General features: G+C 39.6%; 1 protein-coding gene, 1 long non-coding RNA gene and 1 pseudogene across 2 annotated transcripts; 1 reads left to right on the forward strand and 2 right to left on the reverse strand.

Moving 5' to 3' along the window:
• Positions 1 to 7,698: 7,698 nt before the first annotated feature.
• On the reverse strand, positions 7,699 to 9,808 carry LOC149050551 (uncharacterized). Its single transcript, XR_016183356.1, has 2 exons — positions 9,509 to 9,808; positions 7,699 to 8,985 (listed from the first exon to the last, which is right to left on the reverse strand). It is a non-coding gene; the product is annotated as an uncharacterized LOC149050551 (long non-coding RNA).
• Positions 9,809 to 11,334: 1,526 nt separating this feature from the next.
• Positions 11,335 to 16,070, forward strand: LOC113669242 (uncharacterized). The gene is made up of 3 exons (XM_089198124.1): positions 11,335 to 12,096; positions 14,660 to 14,989; positions 15,737 to 16,070. Exons 1-3 carry the CDS (start codon positions 11,847 to 11,849, stop codon positions 16,045 to 16,047), a joined length of 891 nt encoding a protein of 296 aa, XP_089054250.1. The 5' UTR covers positions 11,335 to 11,846; the 3' UTR covers positions 16,048 to 16,070.
• A 233-nt stretch (positions 16,071 to 16,303) lies between these two features.
• Positions 16,304 to 16,895, reverse strand: LOC149050552 (uncharacterized; annotated as a pseudogene).
• Between the last annotated feature and the right edge of the window lie 1,423 nt (positions 16,896 to 18,318).

The raw sequence follows: 18,318 nt of genomic DNA on the forward strand, positions 1-18,318 counted from the left end.
TTAGAACCTTTGCCGGTTTATGTTCGACCAGTTCACTGGCCGGGCAAAATGAGATCCCTTTTAACGGGCACCAGACTACGCCAAGACTGTTTCTGTCTTTTAAAGAAGAGAGAGCCAGCATTTAAACTCGCTTTACAAGCTGATGAAGTAGTTCAGTGATGTTATTATCGGGCTCACCAGGGTAATGGGTTTTGTATCAACAACTTGTAATGAAATACATTTCATTTAACCTTTGGATGAAAATCAATCAAATAGATGATGCTCGCTAGTGTACTACAATTTAAGCAATGCAGAAAAGAGGCCTTCAAAAAAGTCTATTTTCGACGAGAAGAGGAAGTCTGAACTTTTCAGGATCCGTTTCACTCGAGTTTTCTCTGCATACATTTCTTGTCTTTTGAAATGAAGTTTACTAAAAATTCCCAGTATTACTAACAACAAAGAGTTAACCTTTCACACCTTATCGTATTCACGCATATTCTCCATACTGTTCTCCATAAATTTCCTAAGGTGCTGACAAGGAGAATTTGTTTAACAATCAAGAGCTTCTTTAGTTGATGATCATTTCCTTAATTCTCATGACCCTATTGTGTACTTCAGGGATGATATTGACGGGAGAAATTAGACGCTAGTCACTCTTATGGGTTAAAAGGTTAACGAATTATACAAGTCGGTGAAACTGCGGATTCAATAAATAGCCTGCAGATTACGCGTAATTTTGGCAAGCGAGTGTTCAGTATATTCTTGTTGCAAATGAAACAGCTAGCATTTTTAATTTTACAAAAGCGGAAGGCTGGCGAGGGAAAGAAATTTGTGCTAAGTGGGTGAGCGACGATCAAAAGAAAGGAGAGGAGAGAGGTGGGGATGTACAAATTTTGTCTTTACCCACCCCTTCCACCCATAGTCCACTCTAATTCTTACTCAAATGTGGCCGGTCGAATAAAAGATCGCAAGCTTTTTAACGTCAACTCGCCTTAACAAGACGTCTGTACTGCAGGCTAATGAAAAAAAGAACAAAACAAGATGCATGACTTTAAGTATCAGGATCAAGTTAATGGCCCATGTTACATTCGCGCATCGTAAATTTCACTATCATAACTTCTACAGTTACAGTACGAAACAGAACGATCAAGACAAAATTCTATCACGCAGAGGCGCAAAATTTATTGGAAAACAAAACATCTTAACAACATAAACTCCTATTTACTTCCCACAGAGCGAATTGTAAACGGACCTGCCATATTTAGAAAAACGCCCCACACTGAAAATATAGATCATGTCTGGGAGGTGAGTGAGGAACTGCGCACCCACCCTTCCCATAATCCAACACTAACCTTAACTTGCTGTCAGTTGACTGATGTTAAGTTAAGGGAGGGGTAGGTGTGTCGTTGCTCAGACACTGACATGGATCGAAAGATATCTTAAAATCTGACCTAAAAATTTTTAATGAGAGAGAAAACTGATGCTTACTTGTCTGTTCGTGGTATTCGATGACTAAACAATTACAGACGATGATGTAAATGAGGGGGGAAGTGATATGGATGGAAGGGAATAATTCTGTTCAACAAAATGCGCGAATCTCTTCATCGCTTACAACACACCCACAAAGTTGCTATCAAAAATAAATATTTGTCAACAATACTTTAAATCATGTGTCCGTCCCTAGGTCACTTTAAAACTGTTACGGTAACTGTTACATAAATTTCTTTCTCGACAAAGACTGTCCGTAGAGGTTTTCAAGTCAAAAAGATGAAGACCGTTTTTTCTGCGGACGATGGACCGGCCATGCAAGGATGGAGAAATCGAAAACGTACTTTCACTCCACTAATCTTTCTGTTCACGCCAGAGCACGATAAAATGTTTTCTGTTTATGGAAAACTGGACTTAGGCATGCGCATAACGAGTGTCTAGCTACCTTCTCTCAAAATACTTGACTACATCCTTGGACATGCGCATAATGAGTGTCCAGCTATCTCCTCTCAAAATACAAAAATAGTGCGGTGGGCGTTCACATAAACCTCCGTTTTGACCGGGTTGTTCATTTCCGAAAGACCTAACCGCTGAGATTCAAATTTTTCTGCTACTAAACAAGAAGGCAACTATAGTCAAAGGCAGTGTTGATGACATGTCAGTGGAATTTACACAACGTCAAAAAATATTTTACGAAAAGCTAATTCATTTCATTTTTTTTCCTTTTCTCTGAGAGGAAATGCGTGTGTAATAAGAACATCATTGCAAGAATCGTTACAATTTCTTACCTTCTATATTTTCGGAGTATCACAAAACCAATAGCTGCCACAACCACTAAAATAAACAAAAAAGGCAAGTATAGGTATTCATCCTGTCTATTCTGTTAAGCCATTGACGCATGAGTGTCAACACAACTTATCCTATTGGGATGGGTCACACCCCTCGCTGGGAGGGGATTGTTCTCAAAATCTTAAATAATCGTTTATTAAAGCTTGAGGTATGACTGCTCCCTCCAATCCTCTCTTAAGATCACAAATAAAATTCACTGGCAGTTCTTACAAAAAAAAACCAAAGAGTAGAAGTTCATACTAAGTCTTTCTCGAGTCATCATGAAACACCCTTCTTATATTTAGTAGCCATTCAAGATTACAGAAACCTTATAGAGACAATGGAAATTAGGTCCTAGCAATAAATATGACACCAGTATACAGTCATGCAAATTCCTTGAGTTCTAGGAATAACCTGTACTTTTGTAAAAGTTTTGTACCTGTTAGTGAAACAGCAATAAAAGCATAAACAATTGAGCTCATTTCACATTCCTGTAAATGAAATACGCACAAGAACATAAAAATAAAAGAAAGGATTGTTTTTTAACCATGTAGGCAGTGCATTTAATGGCGTCTGAGTCTTCCCAGCTTTCCTTCTCATCGACCCCGATTATGATGTATCCGCCATTGTCATTAAAGAAGTCGTTGGCGTAGGCGCAAATTGTATGAACGACTTGCCAGTACGTGCCTCCTTCTCGTTTTCCATGCCACGCTCTCTTAAACTCAACTCTTTGTTTCTCAACGCCTTGTAGATACAGCAGATCGTTTACATTTATTAATAAACTTGAAGCGTTCCTAGCCATCTTTGCTGTGTCTTCTCTGAAAGAAGGCGAGGAATTATGTTAATTTCCAGACGTCACGAGATAATTGTTGATAAAAATCACGCGATTCATTAATTCCCCCGGGGATACGGCAGTGTTGAATATCCGGTTTTTAACTCTTAGATACGCGTAGAAATGAGTTGTTGTGGGTACTTTGGGATATGCAAATTGGCGTGGACTCTTCACAATTAGTCGGAATTAGTCGTAATTTGTGGGCTCCGAACTCGAGATCTATCCTTCCGAAGAAGTCCGAAATCCTGGCGCTATTGTGACTCCATCGATCGTTGCGATGATGTGAGGGGGTGAGGGTTAAAATTCCTAGAGATAGGCTAACAATGTGCCGCCGAAGGATAGGGTCGCATTTTCACGACTGCATTGACTTTTATGGCGTTGCAATTTCAGCTATTTTCAATAGAGTTTCTTGAATGGGGCTACACATTTTTGAGATTTTAGGCGTAAAAAAAAAATATGGCAACTAAGGATTCACAAACAGGAAGATTCATGGTAAGAAAGTTGTTACCATATTTTAAAAATTAATAAACGGCTCCCATTCCATTCCGGTCTTGCCCGAAAGCGGAAAATGATGGGGTCTGTTACTGACCACAACATGGGCTACAATACGGCAGAGGGGGAGGGGGGGGGGTGTTTCCATCACATGCTCAAGTACCATAATTTCTATACGTACTTGCAGTGGTTCTACTTTGTATCTTTCGTTTAACACCTAGTTTACTGATAGTAACTTTACAAGAAAATATCTCTACTACTTTATCTACGAGTTGGCCACAGGCGCCCTTTGATTGTTTCTTACAAGTATTTGTGGAATGTGCCGTAAAGACAAGTAAGCTTGCGATTCTCATGTAATCGCCCGCATCGTTTGCAATCATCGAAAAAGCTGGAGGCGATCCAAGCGATTGGAAGCGATGTGGGGGCTATCATGGGATCGCTACGATCTTCTAGTAAGAGCAAAGCGCGCGGTCAAGGCCTAGGCCCGACAACAATCATTTTGGCGCCAGATTTCACAAAATGGCGACCTTCGGGTCATCCAGGCCAAACTTTTTTCCATATCTTTCCAACTGTTGAACCGAATACACTTATATTTAGAAGCATTCGAAAATTTGTTCTATATACACTCGTATTATTGGACTTCTTCCATGGACAGGTTGTGCTTTAACTCTAACAGAGAATCTGGTTTTATCAGCTGCCTTGTTAATGTGAATTAACCACCATAGAAAGTGGGGGCGCGGGACAGGGGGCTCAGAGTCTCCCGCTTCCCGCACCACGTTCTCCCGCCTCCCGCAGTTTTGTGCCCCTTTGCCTCCTGACTCCCACCCTTCATTTTGTTGCTCCCGTCTTCAGGTTAATCAAGAGGATCAGAAACCCGGGTTTTAACTTTCAAACTGTGCCATGGCTTAATATTCTTGTTCATTTTCTGGTCTTTGTTTTGGCGGGCGGGATCATTGGTTCCCGATGAAAGTTACTACAGGTCAGTTTTCTTAATTAAACTAAGTTCACTAATCGGGTTATCACAGTTTGACCGTCGCTTCTGACGTCTCGTTATAGAGACAAAAGTCTCAGTTCACTTGTAATGTAATAGCTATTGCCATTTTAAAATCAAATAAAAAAAATCAAGAAGTGGACGTAACGTTTAGAGTTTGCTTCTCCTTTATTCGTGCTTGCTTTCCCTTTTCGACGGAAGTAACTAGTCTTAGCTAGTACATCAATTGTTGAACCGTTTGCATTTTGAGCGTTGAGTTGAAGTGCTAGTGAAGCATGATTGAACAGTCTTGTTCGACTGATTATCAGATTTGTTCGATAGGTTGAAATCTTCTTTAAACCTCTGTGCAAAGTTTTAAGGTTTGAAGAAGTCTTCCATGTGCCGGAAGACCACACTGAACTCTTCCAACTCCAAATTTTGGTTAGAGCCTCTTCTTCCACCGAGGCAGGATAACTTCTCGATTTTCTTCAGTTTCATTTACTTTCAAATCACATTCGCCTCAGCTGTCTGAAAGCATCTTACGAATGTTTCTTCCGAGAGTTCGAAGCGCCCGTTTGATAATCGAGTGTAAATTGGGGCTGACAATCCAAAACGACTTTGTAGTACGTCAAGTTTTCTGTATATTTTTTTTTAAGTGTTAAAAGGCTCACACGGCTCCAAAGTATGTCGGTTTTCTTGTCTTCGTTATAATTTTGCTTTCACGAGTATGTCTTTGAGTGGACGCCCCTTTCTTTATGATACTTTACTTCGTTCCAGAGCGGGCGGTGTCTGGTATGGAGAGGTTGAAATCTTCTTTAAGCCTCTACAGAGAGTTTTAATGTTAGAAGAAGTCTTCCATGCGCCGGGGAGGCCGCACTGACCTCTTCCTACTCCAAATTTTGGTTAGAGCCTCTTCTTCCTCTGAGTCAGGATGACATTCTTGATTTTCTTCAGTTTCATTTGTTTCCAAATCACATTCACCTCGGCAGTCTGAAAGGATCTGGCAAAATCTTTCTTTAGTTAGCTGTAAACGACCGTTGAATAATCGTATCGAATCTTCACCAATTTCACAAATACTGTCACTTTTCTTGCATTTTGCTTCTTCGCTAGATGTTTCGAAGAGAAAAGAACTTTTATCTATGATGACATACTTAGTACCAAAGAAATCATTTGCGTCTATCGTACGTGAAATGAAGATGCAGAAAAAGTTGGATTTGCATTTGATTGCGTAAATTCCAGTATATGATGAATTATACGTCTTTTGATCATGTCCAGGCAAGGGTACGGGCTCTACATCGCTTGTAGAGCTAGTGCCTGGTGGATGCACTGGTGTATCTGCCTCCCTTTCAGAGTTCACAGCCTTAAAAGGCTCCTGTATTGATGCGAGAGCTTGTTCCTCGGTGCTGTCGTTTGCATCCGCCTAGGTGTATATATAGAAGGGGAGAGTGCCAGCTTTGTCTTTCGTGAAAGAATTTCGCACGGACTGTTGCCTGACCCTTCGTCCAAATTCATTTCTCCAATCGTTAATTCAACCGACTTAAACTCTCCGGGTGCCTTCACTGCCGAGAACACTGCCGAGAAGGTTAGGAAAACACAAAGCTATACAGCATTTCCCCACATCAATAAAAACTCCACATGTCTCGATGACGAACCTTCCTTCAACCTTTACCGAACATCCTGCTTCAGAATTATGCCCCAGTGTCCTTTCACAATGAATATTTTCCAACAATCTCCGATTTTGTCTCGTTCGTCTTTTGAATATTGCTTTGGAAATCCGTGGCGAATCTGAAGATTCAGGAAGGGAGCTGGAGATTAAAGACCAAAACGTGCTTCATACTTGGCGAAGCAAGCCTAGAGAACGATGTCCTATTCAGAACCTGCTCCGGTTGAGCCCGAGGGACGGGTCCGAACATGGAGCCTACCTAATATGGAGGAGAAGCGTTCACGAGGACAAGAAACGATGCACAAAGTTAAAGCCTCTCCATCGCGGCTTCAATTTCCCGAACAATCGTTGAAAAACCTGAGAGAAGAAGGCAGTTTATTTTCGCTGAGACACACTTCAGAGACAGTTAGGTCTCGTTCTTCGTCAGTGATGTCACTTGTGGATAATTACGACAGCCAAATTTGTGATCAACATTTTCCATCCCAGCAGCCTCTTGAAGTTGAAGAAATGACGGGTCACTGGGTAAATCGCAATCGAAGACAATCTATATCCAAACAGCCGTCATTCTTGAGGGTCGAAGAGGTCGACGAAGAAAACGAAGCTATGGTGAGAGTAACGATTTAATTTTAGAATTTTACCAAGCGCTTCGTAACTAGACTACGAGCAGTCCCTCCTCTTCGGCGAGTTCTGTCGAGTGATTAAAAAAATCAGTGAGGCCACTCCCAGTGATCCCTGTGGTGCGCTACCATCAATATTTTTACACCGTTTTTTTAACTCGCACGACAGACTTCGTGGAGGAGGAGGGACTGCTCGTAGTCTAAGAAATTATCAGATTTGATTTAGAAATGTCAAACACGAGGCGAAATGGTAATTTAAAAAATGTGACTCCAGGCGAGGATCGTGCCCCCGCCGTTTGTAGTCGAACTTGTATTAAGTGGCACCGTATTGAAGAGGGAAATTATGAAATTATGATTAAGTTGTCAATTATGACATAAGGTGGCCTTGTTCATCGTTTTTTTTATAATACTCCTTATCTGTGGAACCTGAATTAAGCGGTCACCCTGTATTAAACTGTCAACTCACCATTTCCGGGGGTGACGGCTTAATACATGCTCGACTGTACCGCTAAAATGATCTGCCCGCTGAGCTAAAGAGAGCTTGTCAGTGAATGGGGCTATAACAGTTGGTTCGTTTGTCCCATAAGTGCCCCATATAATACTAAATGTATACTAAGCCCCAAGTAAAAAAAAAGACAAAGTTTCTAAAATTTTTGTTTGAGGTAAAGTTGTAAAACTCTGACAGCGGTTGTATTCGATTATACTTTGCAGGATCATAAGACTCCTTCAGCTGTTTGTCTTGTGAACGAAGTTGCTGAGCAAGTCTTGAGTTCTCACGAAATGGTAAGATTTCAAAAGATAAAAATAGAACCAGGAAATAACACGATCGTAGCAAAAGTTATGCTAAATTTTAATGAAGAAGTTGTTAGTTTGCAGAGAACGACCAAGAAATGTACACAATTTTAAAAGGCACGTGCTGAGCTATTGTTCTGCTGATTAGAAAACGTTTTGCCACGTCCTTGTTGCCGTCTTCGTCGTGGTTTGCTAAAGGTCCCTAGTCTCAGCTTTCGCCGGGATATTTCCTCTTCTTAAATAGCAAGATACTTCATTCCCTTAGTGCTTTTCCCCACTCTGGACTATAAATGACAACCGGAAAACTCAATCATCAGTCAATCATTCCATTAATGCCATAGTTTTAAATAAGGTTGCCCTATATATCAGAGCCATAGGCTCACGTGTAAAAACTTAACAATTTAAGGAGCTGAGCACATCGAATATGAATTGTAAATTAAATATGGTACGTTTGGGAAGATACAGATAAGTAAATATATTGAAGTACTTCGTTCAGACCACATTTAGATATAAAGACACAGTAAGAGAAAGCTGATTCCAAAAAAGTGACAGCTTAAAAGCAAACGAATAATGGAATAATTTTCAGTGATGCTATTTTTATAGAGTACTTCATCAGAAAGCTGAAATGATGATGTGACAACAGTGGGGGCTGCTGTCAGGATGTGGAGGACTAAGCAGAGTGAACGTAGAGCAACAATCGCCTCAGACTCCCCTCTGACTGACATTCCTAATTATACGTCAGAAATAGAGCAACATGCGTTTAGCAGGATCAAGCAATGGAAGAACAGCTTTGCTCTGAAATCGAACAATGTTCTTAGGGAGCGATTACAGGAGATGATTGCGAAAAAAGAATAAAAATCATCACAAAAGAAGAAGCCAAAAGTTTTAAACGTTCCCATGAACTTGTCTGATCAAGAAATAGGACAACTGAGAAACAAAATACTTCTGGAATTGAAGCAAAAATCAACTGGGGGCGGCAGTCATGAAGCCCCAGCAGACAATGACGTCCCCCCTTCCAGCCAATCCACGAGTTAAAATTTCCAAGAAAAGTATCAAGTGATCAGAACCCTGCAGATTTAAGGGCTCAAATGATGAAGGAATTATCACGTCGTGTTTCGTCTGTTTTGAACGAAGAGAAGGCTACCCACTGCTATAGACCATCATCTTTGGTGCCAGTCTCGACAAAGAGCTCGCCAAACATCAAAATGTTGTGTACATACCCCACGGAACTGGTTATAAATTATTGGATCCTGATAGTATTTATGACTTGTTAAACTGGCACGAAGCCGAGAGAAAGCACTGGAAAGCTGAGTTGGAGGGGTTACTGCAAGCTGACTTATCAGGAAGACAGGTGGGGTATACCTAAGCAATGTATACTTTGACTAGTACGTAGCAAAGGAGCGGGTCAGCCTAAATAACAACGGGTATTTTCTGTTAGTCTAAAATGAGGGGAAAAGGCTGTTTTATAGCTTCGACAGCAATATAGTTAAATTGTGGGGAATTAAAAAACTCATCATTGGAGTGGTTGGGACTATGACTTTGCTAATTTTGACAAAAACTGTTTGAAAGACTACTCTCATCGTACCATCAGACCTCTCACACCAATAGTTTTTGCACAACTCGTTTAAAAATAAGAATGCAAACAATATGTTTCTCCACAGAAGGTTCGAGGAACATGAACGTAATTTCATAGACAGCCATTTCCTACAGCAATAACCTCAGCTAGAAGGAATTTCAATAAAATTACGATTAACCAACTCCTCTTTGTTAATAAAGTTGACTAGGAAAGAGTGAAAGTCTTTGATAGGGATTAGTCCTGCACTAGTTTAGTCTTAGTAAATACATACTGAATGATCGCATTTACCAAGTGGAGTAGAGATGTTTTGATTCCTTTTTCATCATCTTTAGGCGGTCATTAATAGAGACGATGCTAATAAAGTTCTTCATTCGATGTTCAAAATAATGGAAGACATTTTTACGGGGACGATAAAGCGTTTCATGGGGTCAGAAGAATCAGTAGTTACCGTAGCCACAACAGACGACGGAAGCAAAGCTAATTTATCTCACACGACGGGAATTGGAGAGCAAACTCAAAGTACCATTTCAGGTCTGGCATGTCGAGCTAAGAAAACTGAAAAGTCACATTCAATAAATTTTTAATGCTGTGAAGAAAAGCACCCCCTTCAGTTGCAAGATACTTTTGCTGCAACCCTGGAACCCAGGCCCCTAAGACGATGAAGCCAATTACCATTTAAGGTTTTTTTTTTTTAATATGGTGATTAAAATCCTGTAACCTCCTTTCCGCTTCTAGTTAAGTTTTAGTGCCAAGTTTTTTGTTTTGACAGGTCAGGTTTTTTGTGTCACAAAATTTGCCTTGGGAACCTTGACCTCGTGTACTCGATCCAGGTCTCCTGACTCGCTCTCATATCTTTAAACGTGGTTTATTACATCTTTATGCACATCTTAGTACAGAAGAGAAAAATCCAGCATCAGCAAGCTGTCGAGGACGTACATTCTTAAATTTTGGAGATAGAATTGAGACACTAAGGTGACAAGCACGTGTTTGTAAAGGAGTTCTTTTCTTGAATCTTCAGAAAATAAAAATAATGAAGAGCCTCAGGAGATTGATGACACGAAATCTGATATTGAAGTGAAAAGGAAAGAAAGTAAATATTGATTCATACAGTTTGTAATGGAAAGCTAAAAGAATCCTTCGTCGATTGTGTAAACGAGGGATCAGAAAAATAAGCCGCTGATATATTGAGAAATGGTGATACGGGATTTTTCCTGTGCGGTTCGCAAGCAAGCCATCTCCTTAAGGTTCATTAAAAATGCCCGATGCAAATTCACTTGATAAATTGCCCTCTTGTCCAGCATATTCTGTCACTACAGTGAATGCTATCTTTCTGTTGAGGACTATTTCTTAAAAATTAGAGGGAGGCTGAGCTATTTTGTTATGCCAAACGAAGCTTATATTGTAACATGCCTTGCATTCGAAAATTCCCATCTTGTAATTTTTGATTTGATGTTTCCGGCGGTTCGCGGACTAAGTTCTGGAGAAATCTTCGGCGAATTTGAGAGATTTTCTTTTTCTTCAGAGAAAAAGAGTGAACAAGTTTTGTTAAAAATTTTACATTTTCGCGAAGTGAAAGCAAGAAACTCTAATGTGGAGGTTATTAAATATGCCCGATGCAAATGAGTGAGTATAGAAATTGTTCTTTATCTCTTCCATACGCTTCCATAAAAAGGCAGCACTTTGCTGATATGAAATGTATAGATGGGTGGTGAATCCACTTCTGTTATCACCCAAAATGTTCAAATAGTGCAGTTGCTTATTCCCTTCAACAGAAATAAACGATTTCCTGACAAAGCTTTGGAGTCTTTCAATTTTTCTTTTGGTTTTATTCGTTTATCCATTCGCTACTCGAGAAAGCAAAGGAGGGACAGGTGCATGTGGGCCATTGAATATGCCCGATGCAAATTACTTAGTTTAAAAATTGCTTTTTATCGGCACCATACTGAGCGGTCACTCAAAGCGGAACCACTGAAATAAAAGTAAGAATTATCTTTCAACCAATCAATTCAATCCATGTTTATCTAATCAATGTTAGTGGTATTTTTGAGGGATTACTAGAGTTTGTGTAATTAGAAAACGAAGTTAAACGAAGGAAACATACAGAAGAAGTGTCGCCATTAATTCCATTTCATATTTTGTTAACGTCTCAGGAAGCATCTCATTTATTTCATTTTAGCACAGCAATAAGCATGGCCAAAACTGAGGGAGAAGAACAGCTTCTTCTTCCAAACGAACGAACATATTTGGGCTTGCGGCGTAACAGACAGCCGCAGGATGTCAATGGAAGCTACCGATTTTTATTGAAAATTGTCAAAATCACTTTCTGTACACTTGGATTATGGAGTTACCGGGCTTGGAACTGCATCCCACGAGCACTAGTCAGTCTAATTTGTATTTGTCAAGCTGTTTACGATTTCTATGTCGTGTTAGGTTGCCACGGTTTTGATTGCAGTTTCTTACAAAATTCAACGGATTCTAAGAAGCCCTCTCATCACAAGGATCATCGTGTTGTGGCAAATGCTGTTTACACGATAGTCTCATTGGCAGCAGTGATTTCTTACCTGTTCTTTATCCGTTGTTTCATCGTAGCAAAGAAAAAAAACTGAGCTATGGTCGCACCGTCTGACTTATTGATGGAAGACCTTACAAGAACGGACTGCTGGTGGTTGTGTCTTATTTTCACTTCAACAACAATGTTGTATCTAAGCTCGGTGGCTGTGTTTTACGCTATCATATGGATAAGTCAGCCAAAAGATTCCTATTTCACCATTCTTGCCACCGGAGTAGGAGCCCAGTTTTTCGCGCAGTGGACAGCAATAACAACTTGTCACGTGTTTGGCGTTAGTTCCTTTGCAGTAGGTGAGTTATATTCTGAAAACAATAGGATTTCGGGAATATGCCTCCGTGGTAAGGGAAGTTTACTATCCCGAAGTCATAATCAATGTTTTCTTTCTATAAACACAACCGTTTATTTCTCTGTCGCACCTTTTCTAAGAAAAAAGCACCGCCTCAAAAGCGACGTGTATGACTAGCGTGCAGTGTTAATCAAAACTCAACTACATTCGGGCCCAGTCTCCGACAAATGATAAAAAAAAAAAAAAACAATTTACCGCTAATCACTTTCTTTTTTTGACGTTGATACTCTTTTTCATTGATCAATCTTTCCGCCAGTTTCATCATCTCTCTGCCTGGGGAGTCTCCCTGTTTTCCTCTTCTTCTTTACCCTTTGACTCTGGGTTTCCTTCAGGCAAGTAGTCAATTTCTAAATGATAGACGTTCAAGAATTTGCATGGAATGAGTTATCCTATCACAAAAGCATTGTGATAAAAATTTCAATTTTTTTTTAACCCTTTTGAGTCTTTGTCATCGTCGCATCGTTGCTGTGTTACTGCAGAAAAGAGAAAATCTGAGAACTTTCTGTCACGATCACGTGAATGATGCCAAAGTTATGCTTGGACCGTTTTGTCAGCAAAGAAGAGTTAGATTACGGAGAAAGACTAAAGCTCTTAAAATCTTCTTCTTTCCCAAATTATGGTTTCGTAGCTTAGTTGATAGCAGCACCTGGTCTTATTTGGAGGTAAAATTCAAATCCTGCAAATCCTGTCAAAGTCTCAAATTAATAACTAAAGGCTTTTTTCTGTGATCTCTTTAATTCCTGTTTACCTTTGTGGTTCATTATTTTCGTTCTCATCATACTCAGGTCAAAATATCATTCAGTCAATTTGTTTGCGGTAAAGACTTTTATCTGTAGATTCCTGGCCTGAAGACTACTGAACATCTTGATTCACTCTAAATTCCTAAATATATATTTAGATCATCAACTTAAGCAACATAAGCAATATGCATAAACATATCCACCAAAGCCACAATTATCATCCTCAATATGGATCATCATATCACGGACATCACTTTCATCACATCATCATCATCATCATTATCATCATCATCATCATCATTATCAAGCCAATCTTATCACATCTTAGGCAAAGGAGACACCACTACATTTACCCCTCGCCTATCACAATCGTTAACACGAAACGCTGGAACCAACAGTATCCCCACCTCATCTTCCATAGTCACTGGCATGTATGAAATAACCACAGCTGTAGTGGTTGTTACCACCAACATTTCTAACTTTACCATAGCCGTTTTTTTAGCCATCACCATCTTTATCTGCATCAGCACTGCCACGACCACTAAATGGAACCACTTCCTACACCAGCATCTTCTACTAATTATTAACTAATCAGCCCTTCCAACACTTGATATTAGTACCGATATCGTGAACTACCAGCACAATAACCATCCTCACAAACCACTGGCTATAGGTGCTCTCGTCACCAGGGTCATCGCTATCGCCATCTTAAGTTTCATATCTTTCCACGTACACTGGAATGCCTACCTGAGGCATAAACGCTAATCTAACTTCATTACAGACACACCTTTTTCACTGCTTTCAGAGACACCATCAACTCCGCAGGCATCACAACCCTAAACACAAAACTGTGACCATCACCACCATATTAAATGTGCCAAGAGAACTAAATACTCTTTGTAACTTCAACAGCATCATTTTCATTGCTGCAATAAACCATACACCTACACCACTGCATGTGCTACTAATAAAACCTATTATTATACATTAGATTTATTGTGAAAAATCTGATTGGTCGAAAGCATTCAGTCGTTATACAATAGCATGTGAAATTGCAAGAACGAGTTATCCTATCACAAAACTAATTTCGTGTTCAAAGTCTTCCTAGTTTCCAAGCCCCTCGCCTGTGTAGTGTTTTCTTCTGCAGATTTTTTGAAAAATGTATTGTAAAACAATTATTGAATCCGGTTTTCGCATGATATCATGAATTATCAAACCTCGTATGAGTGTTATCAGTCTCAACCTTTGGCTTCGGCAGATAACTCAGATCTCGGCGTTGATTATTAATCACATCATACTCCACCTCATTCAATAATTGCTTAATGGCAGATGAAGTTGACATGATAACCCAATATCTGCAGCAGATGTTACATTTATTATGTTGAATTCAAAGTCTGCTTAATATACAAGCGCTACGTGTCTGTGTTATCTGCGTCAGCCTTCAGCCTCAGCAGATAACTCAGACCTCAGTTTTGATAATTCGTGATATCACGCTCAACAACATCCAACATTTGCTTATTATCGTCAGCTTCAACATTATCATTGCTGGCATTTTAAAATTCACTACCATATAACAGTTTCAAGGAGGAAAAGCACTATCACTGCTACCATTTCCAACATCACCCGCGTCGTCTGCTCAAAATAGCACCACAACCTTCTTGACCACGGTGATGATCACCTTCCATGTCATCATTGCCATCCCCACCCTTGTGCTTTTTGCATCTTTATAATCACTTCATGATCGCAATTGTTCTCAATTTTTCTCAGGAACTTATGCAGAGGACACGCTGAGGCACATTGAACAGATTGAAGAACAACATAGAAGCCTCGACAAGATCATAACATTACACCAGGGACTCTGCACAGTTGTTTTCAACACAGTGTCATCCTACAGTGTCTGGTTTGTAGTGCACTGGGTCAGTTATGGAGTAGGAGTTGTTCTGTCTGTAATTTACATATCTAAAGAAATACTCTTCAGAAGCAAGTATGACACTCCTATAATAAACCTGGTGTACCTTGCCTTATTCTTTGCCTGCAATATCTATTTATTCCTTGTTCCATGCATCTTCGCTGCAAGAATCACAAGCAAGTGCAGAGGTACGATAATTATTTTAAAATGCACAAGAATACTTTTGCACTTTCACCCTCATTGTAAACCACGCCGCCCTGCAGGGGAAAGTTTATTATAACAGAGAGCTTTTCGATGGAGGGTCGTAAAACAAAAACGAAAGCAATCAAAACGGTCGAGCAAATAAAAAGGAAAATATAAGTAGCCAATAAGAACTCGGAGTGAAAACAAGCAAACTGCGGGAAAACACGGATGACTAAGTCGAGAGAGTGGCGGAAGTCTTACAGACCAATCATAGCGCAAAGTAAAGAAAAACCAATTAGATCCCAAATTTCTTTCGATACCTAATCGAAAATTGTCTAATGGATGACACATTCGACTCTACGAGTCCCAAAATGTTTGAAAAATGAAGATGTGCAAGTATGCTCATTTTCAGGAATTTTGAGGAAGTGAAAGCCACAAGACAACGATCTAAACTAATTATTTGAAATTTTCTTAACAGACAAGCGCTGTGAATAAGAATCTGAAATGGTCAAATTTTACTTTTGCAATTGGTTGTTAGGATGAAATTATGCTATCTAAGCTATTAAAAAGGTTACAATTTTTAGATAAAGGATTTTACGAATTCTGTTTGTAAAAGCCTGTTTCATATTTCAATATTCACCCTACTTACACAATCTAAATGGCTCCAACGTTACATGTGTTCCGTAATTTCGACTTAGTAATTGACAGCAAAGAGATTGCTTACCTTAACAGACTCTTCTTTTACATTAAAGGAGTGTACGAGAAAATCAACTCCATCACATCTGCGAACTGGGACGTGGATGGCCATCCATTCAGGGATCGTCAAAACATCGCTCTCTTCATTTCATACGCTAAGGACAGTGGTTGTGGATTCAAAATCGGTAGAATCACCTTCAGCACCTCATTGGCCTGGCTATCCTTTTTCTTTGGACTAATAGGTTTATTGTTTCACTTTTTTTCAGTTTACCCGACTTACGCGCCAATCACTCAATTTGGTGAAATATCGGAAGGCGTTAAACAAGTTTGCAAACTTTTTAAATTATGTTTTTTTCGTGACAATTGAAATAAATACTACTCCAAAGGCCAGTTCTTTATTTCGTTACACTTCGTTTCTCCTCTTTTTCTCTTATTTTGAATTGGAATAATTTTTTAAGAGTCTCAACTCGTCCTAGTTTTCTGGGAAAGTTTGAAACAGGGTTTATAGAGTTTATAGAGATTACTTCATGGAAAATGCGCGCGTACGATTTTTATTCACGAGTTGTGTAGTATCAGAAAACGAACGAGTGAGCGCAGCGAACGAGTGAGGTTTCTGATACGTATCAACGAGTGAATGAAAATCGTACAAAGCATTTTCCATGCTGTAATGTGTTTATTTCATAGGTGCTGAGATTTTTTCGTGTTGTCTTTGGTAGACAAATAGCACAAATGAGCAAACCCTTCTCGTACAATATCTTTAACTCTTCGGTTGTCAAAGCTACCGATACTTTCGGTTTATTCCCTTTTCCTTGCTTCTTTAGTTGCTTTTGCTTGGATTGAAGAACTTTTCTGGTTTTCTCAAAGACCAAGTCGTTGATTATGCTGGCAGAATAGCCCTTTTTCTTCAAATGGTGTTCGAAGCTGGCCATTAAACTTCGAAGCGAAGTCGGCTCGTACTCGTTGCCATCTTTAGTGCGTACGGAGATAATAAATTCGCTAATGAATTCATTCAACTCAGCCGCTGGAATATCTTCAATTCGTCCTTCGTTTTCAAGAATCTTTCAAGCAATTTTACATCTCTTTCAGTTTTTTGAGCGGTATCTTTGTTTTCGTGTTCTAAAATGAATTCTTCAACTGAGTAAACAGAAGCGAACCTTCCCTCGGCCATTTTTCAAAGCGCGCGGGTTTTGTGCAACGGCTCTCGCATGACGTTCTCTTCAGTACGTTCATTCATTATTAGTGTCACTCGTCGTTCGCGTTGCTGATTGGACGAACGATAACTTTTCACGGTGAAATTTTGTCGTTCGTACTCCTGATTGGCTACATTTAGAATCAGTACGAATTTTATTCACTACGAATTTGTGGGTAAATCCCAGTACTTATGAAATAATATTCATTATTCCCTACAATGAAAATCACATCTAGCTGATCTTCATTTATTTGAATGTTACGATATTTTGTAGAATTTTGCTGGATTCATCTCTTTCAGCCCTCATCATTCCTCGAGTAGTCATGATCAGTGGGTAATACATCTTTTAGCCTTGGAAATCAGCCTAAATTTTTGTTTTATTTCCGCGCTCAATTTGAGATCGATAATTCCGCGTTTTCGGGTTTTGAACTTTGACCCTGAAGCTCAAAATGAATGCGTGAGATCTAACTCGAAATATGATTACTAAGAATTATTCCAGTACCTGACGTTAACCGGCCAATTGCGCAAGAATTTCCTAAATTATGATAGTTTTGACATATTCTTCTTTAAAAATTTTTCACTTTCTCAGTACTTGTAAAAAATGCAAAAACACGTAGACACATAAATACGCTCATTCTTCAAGAAGAAATAACAGTTATTTGATTCTCTTAATTCGTTCTTGTATAGTCTTGCTTCATTCTCACACGATTTAAAGTTCAAAGTACGGTTTCCAACTAACAAATCTGGGGTAGCCTGTTCGATCTGAGATACTAGTGTCATCAAAACTCCTGTGACAGGATGACGGTTGGCGGTGGCGGTTTATCAAGGTTTCGTCCCATTGCAAGATCGTCCCCTGCCTCTTTTGCGAGTTGGCGAGTCAACTCGTTTCCTCACAGCATAAAGTAATCGTTTTAAGTCGAAATCAGATTGTATTTCGATCGACATGCATTTTCACCGCGAAATCATTACGAAGTTCGTTTCACAAAAAAATTGTAAGGCGAGTGAACTAACGCGCGCCTCTTGCACGAGTAATGCTGAGCCACTTCATTCGTTACTCCTATTACTTCAGGGAGCGGTAGGCGCTAAGGTCGATTATTTCAAATTACAGCAATCAACCACATTACAGCAATCAATCAAAAAACGTAAAAAATTATTGTCATGGGCACTTCAAAGAACTACACAGGCAAGGTATTATGTATTATCTGATCTCTAACGCAAATAAAAAGAATCACCTGCTGCTACAAGAACATACACTCGAAATCATGCGAGAAAAACGAGGTTCCGAAATACACTCTTCCAATCCGCATCCCGCATCCCGCCGCTGTTTTTCATTCCATCCACCATCCCGCTACAATGAACATTTCATTCCGATCTCCCCGGGTTCAACCCAAGTTTCTCTAGTCTACCGCTTTAACTGATGGGAAAAATTATAGCCCTCACTTTGATAAT

This window comes from Pocillopora damicornis, chromosome 2 (assembly GCF_964200805.1).
Source record: "Pocillopora damicornis chromosome 2, jaPocDami1.2, whole genome shotgun sequence".
In the NCBI taxonomy this organism is placed as follows: Eukaryota; Metazoa; Cnidaria; class Anthozoa; order Scleractinia; family Pocilloporidae; genus Pocillopora; species Pocillopora damicornis.

Excerpts from the sequence above, each read along its gene's own strand:
- LOC113669242 (XM_089198124.1), top strand. The coding sequence starts at position 11,847 with ATGGTCGCACCGTCTGACTTATTGATGGAAGACCTTACAAGAACGGAC. Across the intron at positions 12,097-14,659 it reads CGTTAGTTCCTTTGCAGTAG|GAACTTATGCAGAGGACACG; the intron begins GTGAGTTATATT and ends AATTTTTCTCAG. Across the intron at positions 14,990-15,736 it reads AATCACAAGCAAGTGCAGAG|GAGTGTACGAGAAAATCAAC; the intron begins GTACGATAATTA and ends TTTACATTAAAG.